The 12116-nt window shown below is 44.0% G+C and overlaps 2 protein-coding genes across 2 annotated transcripts in view; both read left to right on the top strand.

Annotated features, from left to right (window-relative positions):
* Positions 1 to 5621, top strand: part of ASPM (abnormal spindle microtubule assembly) — a 28872-nt gene extending 23251 nt beyond the window's left edge. Inside the window, exons 24-29 of the mRNA XM_031554961.1 lie at positions 1304 to 1495; positions 1941 to 2133; positions 2865 to 3019; positions 3875 to 4051; positions 5078 to 5250; positions 5330 to 5621. Of these exons, the coding sequence (XP_031410821.1) occupies positions 1304 to 1495; positions 1941 to 2133; positions 2865 to 3019; positions 3875 to 4051; positions 5078 to 5250; positions 5330 to 5435 (996 nt within the window). The 3' untranslated portion in view covers positions 5436 to 5621. The remainder of the gene's footprint in view (positions 1 to 1303; positions 1496 to 1940; positions 2134 to 2864; positions 3020 to 3874; positions 4052 to 5077; positions 5251 to 5329) is intronic.
* A 3595-nt stretch (positions 5622 to 9216) lies between these two features.
* On the top strand, positions 9217 to 12104 carry LOC104912375 (laforin-like). Its single transcript, XM_010715891.3, has 7 exons — positions 9217 to 9325; positions 9471 to 9647; positions 9751 to 9807; positions 10131 to 10392; positions 10493 to 10650; positions 10897 to 11463; positions 11590 to 12104. Exons 1-6 carry the CDS (start codon positions 9217 to 9219, stop codon positions 11109 to 11111), a joined length of 978 nt encoding a protein of 325 aa, XP_010714193.1. The 3' UTR covers positions 11112 to 11463; positions 11590 to 12104.
* Positions 12105 to 12116: the final 12 nt, after the last annotated feature.

The raw sequence follows: 12116 nt of genomic DNA, 5'->3' as shown, positions 1-12116 counted from the left end.
GACCGTAGCGTGGTTGAAATTACAAGGGACCTCTGGAGGTCAGCTGGTCCAACTCTCCCTAGTAGGTCCATCGAGGAGCGTGTCTAGTTGGCTTTTGATAATCTCCAAGGAGGGAGATCTACAACCTCTTTGGGCAGCCTGTTCCAATGAGTAGTCACCTGCACGGTAGTGTTTCATGATATTCAGAGTGACCATCTTTTGTTCCAGTTTGGGCTCATTTTCTCTTGCCTGTCACTGGGCAGCACTGAAAAGAGCCTGGCTCGGTCTACTTTGCGCCCTACCTTCAGCTTTATGCCGACACTGATAAGATCTCCCCTGAGCTTTTCCACTTTTCTTAGGCTGAACGGTCCCAGCTCGCTAAGCTTCCTCTCCGAGGGCACGTTGCTGAATGATGTTCAGCTGGGTGTCCTGAGGGACTCCTAGGTCCCCTTCTGCAAAACTGCTTTCCACTTGAGTGGCTCCCAGCACGTACTGGTGCCTAGAGTCGCTTCTCCCCTAGTGCAAGACTTTTCACTTCTCCTCACTTCGTGAGGTTCCTGTCAACCCACATCCCCAGCCTGTCCAGGTTTATTTGACCGACAGCATGACCCTCTGATGAATTAGCCACTCCCAGTCAGTTTTGTGTCATCTGCAGTGCTTTGTTTGGTCAGATTTTTCTGATTCGTCAGTGGCAACTAAGCGTGCCTAAGCTGCAACGTCTGTGATATAAGCAAGTTTAAAACTTTTCTAAAAAGCGATGTTAAAAATCAGGTCTGTAGTGCAGCATGGGCACGTAGTAAAAATTACATTCGGGATTCCAAATCGGTCATTTACTTATTTCCACTGATGGAAGGAGTTCAGGATTAAAAAAACGGGGAATCTGAACCCTGATTCCTGAAATGGCTATTATTTAGTCAAGGATGTTTTATTTTCCCCGTAAGGCAGTAGTGAATGTTTAGAAGAGTCATTTTGTCAGATTTGGCATGCAGTACCCTATTTCTTTTCTGTATAAAAAGAGGAGAAGAAACAGAGTTGGGAAATAGGAAGTAGAGTGGTGCTTCTTTCTGAAAACCAGCTGAGAGAAAATGGAATGCTTCCCTAACTGCTGCTAGTTCAGATTTCATTTTGCAGTCACACATTTCTGCATCCACTAGGCCAGTCACAGCTGAGATGTGGTGTGAATGTTAGGGATTTCTAGAGCCTGTATCTGTCAAAAGTTATGTTAAAATAGTTTTTCACTTTTTATCAGCGCTTGTTTTGGAAGAGAAATGAGGGTTTAGGGAGAGGTCTTAACTAAATATGAAGCTATTTTAATTCTAAACAGAAATGGTTCAGAGCAAAAATGCAACGGAGAAGATTTCAAAGAGATTTGCAAAGAATCGTTCAATGTCAGCGTATGATCCGAGGCTGGCTAAATCGCAGAAATGACGCGGCAACCGTAATCCAGCGACACGTACGGAGATTCCTTGCCTGCAGGCGTAAGAGAAAAATCGCAGTTGGAATAATTAAATTTCAGGTGAACACCTCTTTCAAGAAAACCGATCTCTTTTGGATGATGTTTTTTTGTTGTTGTTGTTTTCTCAGAAAAGTTTACTTTGGTTTGTGAATGTGTCAGTTAAATTACCGGCTAAATCAGTTTCAATTCAATTAAATACTTAAATACAAGCAGACCATGAAGTAATATTAAGCAGGTACCGTTTGAGCTAACTTACGAGGCAGTGTTTTTTGGAGGGTATATTGCATACATGCAGGTATGCTTTGGTCTTCCATCTTGCAGATCTAGTGTTTGGAAGACTAAACACTGAATGTGATTATTAGGCAGTTATCTAAAAATGAAGAACCAAAGTAAATACTTGATTAGACTTACGTAACATTGATTTGGAACGCTAGTAGAAGTTCTATTATCTGTTCTGCTTACTTACAATTTTTTTTTTTGTCTTTGTGAAATTCCTTTTCTGTAGGCATTGTGGAGAGGATATTCTTGGAGAAAGAATAATGACACAGCAAAAACTAAAGCTTTAAGGCTCAGCTTGGAAAAGGCTAACAGAAAGAGCAAAGAAGAAAACAAATTGTGCAACAGAACCTCAATTGCTATTGAATATCTTCTAAAATACAAACATATTTCTTACATTCTTGCAGCATTAAAGCATCTGGGTCAGTATTTCACTTCATTACGGAATCATAGAATGGTTTGGGTTGGAAGTGAACTTTAAAGTTTCAATCCCACTGCCGTGGGTCGGGGTCATCTTCCACTACATTATGTGGCCCACAGTCCCATCTAATCTGAGTTTGAACACTTCTGGCGAGCCACATCTCTGGTCAACCTGTTCCATTGCCTCACAGTAAAGATTTTCTTCCTTATCTCTAATCTAAACCTATTTACTTTTAGTTTGAAACTGTTATTCTCTTTTCCTATCACTACAGCCTGTGGTGTAACCAATAGATTTCCAGGATGACAGTTAGGAATTATTCTGCTGGGAGAAGTTCATAATGACGTTTATGCTTTCTGTATGATTTGGAAAAGCGAGTGAGTTGTATGGGATAAAATAGATACGATTTGTTTTTCAGGACTAAAATTAGATAACTGTGTTATGAGCAATATTAAAAGGCTTTTGTCGAGAAAGGAAGTCCTGTGCGATCGCTCCGATTTACAGGCGGTCCTTGTAACGTGTTACATTAAAGTCAGCTGTATTTAATGCCAGTAAATGTTCTGTTTCGATTGTTTCGTGTGCTTAAATTTTAGTCTGTAATACTACAACTGTTCTTTTGGAAGTACTTGCTTAAATCAAAATTGTGGTTCTTACTTCTTTGCAAGTTTGAGTGACTTTGAAAATGAATTGGCGTGCGCTTCAGAGTCTTTTGCAATTTATTTGTCTTTGTTATAGAGGTTGTTACCAGGCTCTCCCCTCTCTGTTGTGAAAATATGGCCCAGAGCAGAGCGATCTTCACTATTTTTGTTCTGATTCGAAGCTGCAACCGGAGTGTTCCATGTATGGATGTGATCAGATATTCAGTTCAAGTTCTACTTAACGTTTCAAAGGTAATTTTTTTTTCTTTAGCAGGTTTATAAGCAGTAGCCTACTTTATTGCAGTTTTTACTTTTCTGCAAAATTTCTGAATGAATTTAAAATAAAATTTATAATTTTGAAGAACAAAACAATTTCTGAGTTTTAATTAGCTACTTGAGAAAATTAAATCGTAGCGATTACATCTGGTAAAAGAAAGCATTTTCATGGGCAGAAACTAATGAAATTTACTTTTAAGAGATTACATTGCAGGGTATCCCAAGCATTCCACTAAGCTATGGAAATGTGTAAAATTTTGTAGAAACGGGATAGGATTTGTGTACAATTTGCATGAACTGTGTAATTTTTAAAGAAAAAGTATATGTTGCTGAAGGTACACTACCTTTTCATATCCATATCGTAGAATAGATAAATTACAGAACTGATTATTTTCATAAATGATTAAACCTGGAGTAGTTTCGATTTGGAAATTAAAAATAAACTTGTCAAACGTAGGTTTTCAATCTTATATCCATCCCACAGGCATTTATGTTCAAATTCTTTTTTTCTTATTTCAGGACAAAATAGAATATTTCAGCTAAACTTATTCCTAAATAATTCTATACCCACTCTAATTTATTGTCGTTATTACATAAAACGCAGAATCCATTTCTGGGGATTTTTACTTAAGGGCCTGGGAAGCAAAAAGCATAGCTTTTTGTGACCTGTTAGAGTAGCGTAACGTGCAAAAGTGATTTTTGTCCCTTAGCTGCCAGACAAGCCACAGACTTAATCAAGGGAAGAATATGGATTTTGCTTTTTCGTCTAGTTGGGAAATTAATTTGAGGATCGGTTTATATAAGACCTCTTATTTCTTTCCGGTATAACAGTATGAAAGGACCACTCAAGCAGTATATGAAGTAGATAATTGTATAGATACATTACTAGACCTACTGCAAATGTACCGAGGGAAAGCTGGGGACAAAATTTCGGAAAAAGGAGGAAGTATTTTCACGAAGACTTGTTGTTTGTTGGCCATCCTTTCAAAGGACTCAAAGAGAGCTTTGGTAAGACCTGGCGTCTTCTTTTTAGTAGTTTGATATATGCTTTCTTTTTGCTTTTCTTGTATGTTTTGGCGTTATGTGTATTTGTGGGTGATTTTTTTCTTCTCGTAGGCAAGAATTGCCTAATACCTGTTACCTGTTATAGCTAAACTTTGTCGGTGGGAAAATGCAATTCAAGGTGGTAAAAGCAGTCATTAGCCAGCGGTGTTTGACTTTGCCACTCCGAGTGTGACACCGAGTTTTTGATCCCGCGACATCTGCAAGATTATGATGTTGTGTTTGTTACTTGAAAAAGTTTTTTGATGAATTTCTATCGGTTTCTTTGCAGTACATAAAGTTTAGTTAGTTAGTTTAAAAAAAAAAAAAAAGGAAATTAATTTACTTTTTTCCCCCTACTTCCGAGAGCTTGCCATTGCTTTTCAGACGAAGTTAAAATCTTTATTGCCGGTAAAAAATAGCAATACTGTTTATGCCTTCGCGTGACATACTTTATCGTAACAGAAACAGACTGGTTTTGAAAAAAAAAACAACAACAACAAAGTGTATTAGTTCATACTTATGGATGGAATGGCCAATAACTAGAGCAGTCTGGGTTCCATGCTATAAATAGGCTTCATCGGATTTATTCAAGTTTATCTATCAGATATGAGCACTTTGGTTGTTCAGTCACTTCTAACCACGGTGTTAGTCTGTTTTGGTATGAAGATGCACAAAAACACCGATTTGTCTCTCTGTACCGCCTGTTAGAGACACGCACCACTGACATAATAAAATTACCTGAAATGAGAAATTATTACCATCTGAACTGCTCTTCTAGAATGTTCTGAAGTCTCAAGTAGTGTTCCATGTATATATTTTGATAACAGTAGTAGTCAGCGTGCTGGTTTTAAAAAAGCATTGCCGTACTGTGGGGGAGAAGTTTTGTTTTCGTTAAAAATGTTCTTTTTTTATTGAACAAAACAGATTTCTAAGTTTAAGTTAGTTTTAAGTTTGTAGTATTAACAATGTATTGTTCTCACCTTTTCTCAGGAAATCCGAAGCATGCCAAGAGTTGTTACGTGCATTCAAAGCCTCTATAAGCTTACAGCTCGTAAGTGCAAAATGGATGCAGAGAGAACGCTTGCGAAACAGAAGACGAGCACTTTAATTAGCGGAATTTCCTTTATTCCAGTAACTCCTCTAAGAATAAAGACAGTTTCAAGGTGCGTGCCTAAAAATTAGTTTGCAGTTTTTACAGTGACAATATACTGTTGTAATGATAAACCACTATTATTTCCGCAGAATTAAACCGGACTGGGTTTTGAGAAAAGATAACATGCAAGAAGTTGTGGATCCGCTCCAAGCAATCGTGATGGTGATGGATACGCTTGGCATTGCCTGCTACTGAAATGTAAATTAATGTATTTGTACAGTAGGTATGCAACAGGCAGCTAAATGATTTTAAAATGAAACAAATAATTGTCAAGCTGCCCTTGAACCTGTTTTTGTAATTATCTTTTTGGTATTGTATACAGCTTTTGAAATCCTGTCAAAATCAATTGTACAATAAAATCTTACGTCCTTGTCTATTTTACTGCTGCACTGCCGTGTTGTTCTTGTACAGCTCTGAAGCTTAACAGTATCACGGTATTTCTCACTCTGACCAACAGTTGCTTAGTTGTTTGCATGTGACACTTACGTTGGCCTGCCTGATGCGGAAGGGTGTGGGAAGAAGAGAAAGCGTGCTGACTTTAAAAGTGGCTCGTGATTTCCTGGGGCTAGAGATCGCTTTCTGGCGAGCTTCGAGGGATCATGCGTGACTGTAGGAAACTTTAAAAAAATTTGTTTTTTAAACTACAGGATCATGATGGAACAAAGGATGCTTATGAGGGTGAATGTAGAAACTCTGACCTGCTTTTTTAAGGGAGGTAATTTTGTGAGATTTCTTACTGTCATATCATCAATACATAATAGCGTGCATCTCGTCCAGCTGAACAGACGGTATTCATCACAGCATCTCCCTGAAATTCTATTCTGCTGTGCCTAGCAATTGCGTTTTCTCAGAGCACGGTCAAGAGAACCAAACCCATTAACCAATAACCTCCCACTCTCTGGTATCAGACAGATGCTCTAGATACTTTCCATGGTTTGAAACGCTGAAAAGCGAACACTGAAAATTCAACTGTTGAATGTCGATGCTAAAGATTCCCGAGAAGCGGCATTCATGGTCTTTTTGTATTCCCTTCTATTTCCTGACAAACGTACATCAGTGTCACCAAAGCGTTCCGCTTAGAGGGCGTAACGGAAACGCTGTACCCAAAAAACTGAACGTAGTTTCTCAAAGTCATCTCGCCTAGGCCTTATGAGCAGAACGAAGAATATCACTACTAATGTTTCACTCGTTTCTAGCGAGTGCAGCCACATTTCCTTCAAAGCAGAAAAATGCAAAGGTGGAAAAGAGGTACATTTCAAGTAAGCGGGCAAGTCCAGTGAAAGCATTTCATTGATACTAAGATGAGACTTTCCGGTCCTTCTAACATGTTCCTGAAGTAACTGTAAAGGCAGCTTACATAATTGCAATAGCAGCCTACATAATTGCAATAGCAGCTTCCAGGCCAACAGATAACGTGCGTGCACGTCCACAAGCGTGATCATGAAGTAATACTGTAGAAAATGGCTCTCAAATGAGAGCCGAGACCAGGAAACTCAAGCGGTTTCATTTATAAGCTTACATTGTAAGCGTAATTAGTACTGTGTATTAGAAAATTTAAAATCGGTACTAATTGTTGACAGTGACTTGCTCGTTTTGATGTAAAGCTGTAAAATAGTGTGGAGCTTTCTTTTCCTTTGGCATTTCATTTAAATCTCCCAAAGCTATTTTAAGCCTGTTGGTACCCTGTTTAGACGAGCCTAAGAGAAAAGCCTCTCTCGTGTATGGAATTGAATGCAATCCGCCTAATTTTAGTTACAAACTTCAAAATGCAGCTATCCAAGGGAAGAAGGGAAACGAAAACAGGTTTCCGAACTATTTGTTACGAGCAGGCGTGTTAGTGAAATTGCAATTATAGGGTCAGTGTAATTAGACAGGGTATTGAACACGAGCGTCTAAGCGCCACGATACCGCAAAGAAGCTCATCCTCATTTTATATAGCCCCAAAATGATCAGATGCAAATTGCAAGAAATTGAGGAAGTGATGGTTACTTAAATGTACTCAAACTCCTAGTCTGACCAGTAATGGTCAGATTTACAAAAACATTTATAATGCTTCAAGCATAACGGGGGCAGGTACAAAACTTTGTGCTGCATGTTCCGGATCCACTATTTTGACTGAGGCGCAGGTCAGCATTTGTCGTCGGCACCGTTATTTCTGTATCGACAACATGGCAGCCTTAAACCCACCTCTTGCTAGAAGTATAACAGATGACACCTGTAAAGGTATTGTTCAGATTGCACGGAGGAAAACAGTTCGCACCAACGACTTCCTTTACCGACTTCAAATCAGCTACCTCAGCAGCTGGATTAGCTCAGCGCTTCCGATCGGCTTTTGACCGCTAAGGAACAATCTGGTGCCTAAAAATCACATTGCTTATGTATCCGTCATCACGAATACATGAACCTAGGTACAGCCACGCTCTTCCTCTCTATACTTCTTTTGTCCTCAATCTGAGCGCAGCTCTGATTTAGCGAGGCAGAAGCAAGAACAGAGCCGGTTATTTTGTGCGTCCCGAGACAAGCTGAGGTTAAACTACTTCAATAGCCTGCGTCATTAAGCACTTAATAAAAATGAGCGCTTGCTGCTGGCAACGGAGGGGCACGCTTTTTCATTCAGTAATGAAGTGTTCCGATTAAAAGAATTCAACGAGTAGAAACCGATCAGCAAAGTTTTGTTACAATTAAACGAGGTATTCCTTATAGGCAAGGCCTGGGCAGCGTCGAGATAACCCTCCTAGAACGCTCCACCGGTCAGTTGTTCTTAAACGGGTTGTATTTTCACGTGTATTACATATTGATTGCATTCCCACATTCATTCCCACCCCCAATAACCATCAAACAGAGGTGGCCTTATTTTGTGATCTTCGACATCCTCTGATGTCCTTATAGCATTGCGATGGCCTGTCATTAGTCCTCGGGAGTTGTCTGTCTGTTTAATCAATTATCCCATGCAAAATTAAATTTAAAAAAGAACTATGTTGTTGCTTGAGTTAGTGACTATAAATGATTATTTTATATGTACATTTAAAAAAACAAACCCTCATAACTTGTCTTATTTTTTACTAAACTTAAAATGAGCAAGGATTACACAAAAGGCACTTTTTGACTCACCCTTGGCGTGCATTAATCGTAACTCAAAGTTCAGTTCCTCCTATCTTCTTTCCATCTGACCATTAGAAAAGTGATGCGAGGCACATCTTCTGAGAGTCCAGCAAAGGGCTCTCTCTAAGAAATACCAAGTTTTCTCGCAGCGTACTTCAGTTAGTTCAACGACTGGAAGTTTGTTGTGTCAGTTACTGGAATATGCTGCTATTCCTAAAGCAGCAACAGCTCAGACAAATAGTTTTAAGCCCTGTGCTACGACACTATTCATCTCCCAGAGCAATTCCCTTATAATGTTAGAATAAATTGAAGCCTTTGCACAGCTGCAAGAGGACCCGTCGCCGAGCCCGCTCCTTCTCCCAGAGCACGTTGCAATATATCGCACAGCCTCAGCGACATCTCTCACCTCGCTCGGCACAACGCTGCTGATGGCTGTGAAAATATATCCATAACAATGTACAGTAAAAACATTTGCAGTTCTACAAATATAAATGATACAAATGAGCGCAGTCCAACTCTTGGGATTTAAACGTAAGAATGAAACCGCTACGTAAGGTGAATTTCATTACTGAATTCTCTTTGTAGTGCTTGTGTCCATTACCGGAGCTAACTAAAATCTCACGGATAGTCATCCTACCGATTTATAGGACACGGGAACATAATCCGGAGCAGCGCGGCACAGAACTGCTTGCAAAGCTCCCCTTCTATTCCACCGGTCTGCAATTTTCTGGAGCGTATCATTAACCCATTCGGCCATTGCTCACGTTGCTGGTCCCTTATTTCCACTGCCATCTTTAGTCACGTTTTCTCTGAGATCAAAAGGTCTAATACATGTTTTTTTTATTGTTCTTTGGGGGTTGGGGTTTTGTTTTGGATGAGGGGCGAGGGAAAGCGGAGCGCAAACCGTCACGGCGGGGGCGTTCGTCGGAGCGTCATTCTGTCACGTCATTCACGTCAAATGCCAAGCGAGCCGTTTGAATTAGGTACAGTTATTTAACTTGCTCATGAGCCCAACAACGAGGCGAGAAGGAGAAGCGCGTAACAAACTGCAATTGGAAGTCCGTGATTCAGATCTGGAGACCACGTGTGGAGCTGTCAGAGCCCCGGGCCGGCCGTAACGAGACCCAGCCGCGCTAACGAGCGCCAGGTGCCGCGGGGCCGCGCGCAGCCGCGCCTCGTCGGGAGCTCGGGGGCGGGGCCCGCCGCAAAGCCTCTTAAGCTCCGCCGGAGGCGGCTGGGATTCACGAGGAGCTTCGCGGAGATCCTCGGCTGCGGGAGCCGGAGCGAGAGCGGGAGCGAGTGCAGGTTCTGTTCCTTTGTGCTGCCGGGGCCGAAAAGCTACGCGAGGGGCTGCTTTTAGAAGGAAACCTTGGGGTTCTATATAACGTTCTCTATTGTTTTGTTTCAGGTTGCAGAGAGACCGCGCGCATTAAGGATCAGCCCGACCCGGTGAACGGTTCCGGAGGTAACGAGACGGCGGAGGCGGCGAGCCGTCCGGCTGTCCTCACCGCCGTTTTCGGGGCCGGCGTAGGGCTGCCGCCGGGCTCTCTCAGCTTTTTGGAGCCGGAGTACCGGCTTCCATCGCGCTTTCGGGAGGTCCGCCGCTCGGTTCCCCGAGTCCAGACGCGGCGTTCTCAGCCTCCCGGGATTTTTAGCCGGACGCTTCGGTTCCTCCCGCCGTCATCGGCGGTAGCGAGCGAGACGGGGCCGTATTGCTTCAGCCTTCGTGCTGGTAAGGGCTAGAAGCGATACGAAGGGCTGCTAAGACTTAAGTTTATGTTTTTGCAGGCGGAGCGAGGGCCGCGGCGGAGCCTCTCGTCGGCCCGACCCGGCGGGCGTTCGGGGTCCCAGGTAAGCGCTCTGTGCTCGGGATTTGCGCAGTGCCGCTGCTCGGCTACCTCAATTTCTTAGGCTCGCCACGTTGCCGTTGCCGGGCTCTCGCACAGCTTTTTAGAAGGATCGGCACGGGGCCGCCGCGGTCCTCAAGAAGAGTTTCGAGGGCGCTTCAGCACGTCCCGCATCCAGCAGTGGCAGCGAGTAGGACGGGACCGTGCGTGTCCTCCTTCCTCTCCCCCCAGTTTCGTGTAACTTCAGGAATGCTTTATCGTTCCTATCTTGACAGCTTGTGTGGCTGGTGATGATCTTTTCAGGACAGACAGATCGGCGCGGCGGCCGCGTCGCGGTACACGCGAGGAAGCTGAACGGTCCGAGCTGCGCCCGGGGGCGAACGGAGGAGCGGAGCGCTCGAGGGCGGCTAATGCGGAAAACGTCCCACGGGCGTCCCTTACAGAGTGGGACGAGAAAGTCGGTAAGACCTTCTTCACGCAGCTGGAGTTGGCCTCACTGCTGCGGGGAAGAACCGTATGACGGGACCGGTACCCAAAGAGGGCTGTGCGGTCCCTGCGGGTGAGAGGCACCGCGAGCCGGCTGCGCGCCCTCGTGGCCGACGTTATCCCGGGGCGAGTTAAAGTGAGCGCGGGCGGCAGGGCGGGGGAGGGGATTGTCCTTGTCCGATCTGCCCCGGCGGGGCCGTATCTACCTCTGGACTTTGCAGGTCGAGAAAGACGGGAAGTTTGTGGAGTCTGGCAGAGAGCGGTGAAGACGATAGGGGACCGGGAGCGTCTCCTTTCTGAGGAACGGATGAGAGACCAGCGACTGCCCAGTGTCCTCCCAGAGTATGATGATCTCTGGAGAGCCCTTCTCAATCCTACAGGTCTGGTTCTGATCTTGCTGCAGGGCGAGGGCAGCAGTGAAGCCTTTTTTTGCTGAGGATTGGCCAGAATGTGTGAGTGGTTTCATCAGTGGTGGGATGAAGGACGTAAGCCCTTAGACCTGAGGGCTGCCTGTTTTGGTGTGGGGCCTCCCGTCGGGGTGGCCCCTTGGTGCTCTTCCTGTATGTTTAGGGCTGGAGAAGGATGCCATTTGGACTGAGGTGAGTTGTATCCTTTAATGTCTGACCTGTATTCCTGGGATGGAATGTATAGCTAGGACTGGGTGCTGGGATACAGAAGTCCCTTCTGTTTGTGTCCTCACTTGAGGTGAAGCTTCACTGTGCTTTCCTTTCAGCCTGAGGGTGTGTGGCAGGTCCTTTCCTGGAGGGATGGAATTGATGGAGTGAGAGGTGAGAAATTTTGCCTGCCCTTCTATGTGGGGAATTTGGAGTCCTACTTCTATTTCCTGTGCTGGGGCAGTCTGTCTGTCTTGGTGAAGTCTGACACTAGAGCTGTTTTTTTTTTTTTTTCCTCAGGTCCTGGTGCAGCTGGTGTTCTAAGGGGTACTCAACATCTTTGGGAGCTGGGCTCTTCTGAGGTGGAAGTCATGATCTGAGAGGTAAGCACTGGGTGTTGCTGTGTGCCCTGTAGGTTGTGTGTTAGCTGTGGCAGACTCCCCCTGACTCAATGCCTTGAGTGCTGATACAAGTTGTGGTTTCTCTGGAGGTAGAGATTGTAATTTTGTATGAGTTTGGTTTATTGGCTGGTGAGGTTAAGGTGGGCTTGAGTTACTTGGTTTGTTTGCTTTTTTTGTGGAGGTACAACTTGGGTGGCAATGGTGTAGCTGGGTACTGTTGGTAGGGCTTTGTTTGGCTATTTTTTTGGGTGCTGGAGGCCAGGGTTTGCACTATCTCAAAGAGATTATTTTTTTTGGGTGGGGGTGGGAAGCACTGGTCGGCATTGGAAATTTTTTTGAGAGGGGAGCCCTGCTGGGCCATGGGAGGCTCCCCTGAGTGGGAGAGCCCCCCTGGCTGGTGGGCCTCCCCCTGAGTGGGGGTGTGAG

The sequence above is a fragment of the Meleagris gallopavo genome, chromosome 10 (assembly GCF_000146605.3).
Source record: "Meleagris gallopavo isolate NT-WF06-2002-E0010 breed Aviagen turkey brand Nicholas breeding stock chromosome 10, Turkey_5.1, whole genome shotgun sequence".
Classification (NCBI taxonomy): domain Eukaryota; kingdom Metazoa; phylum Chordata; class Aves; order Galliformes; family Phasianidae; genus Meleagris; species Meleagris gallopavo.
Note: the sequence above shows the minus strand (reverse complement) of the source record. Positions and strands in the feature narration are given on the sequence as shown.

Excerpts from the sequence above, each read along its gene's own strand:
- LOC104912375 (XM_010715891.3), top strand. The coding sequence starts at position 9,217 with ATGAGGGGCGAGGGAAAGCGGAGCGCAAACCGTCACGGCGGGGGCGTT. Across the intron at positions 9,808-10,130 it reads CCCGGTGAACGGTTCCGGAG|GCGGAGCGAGGGCCGCGGCG; the intron begins GTAACGAGACGG and ends ATGTTTTTGCAG. Across the intron at positions 10,651-10,896 it reads AGAGTGGGACGAGAAAGTCG|GTCGAGAAAGACGGGAAGTT; the intron begins GTAAGACCTTCT and ends TGGACTTTGCAG.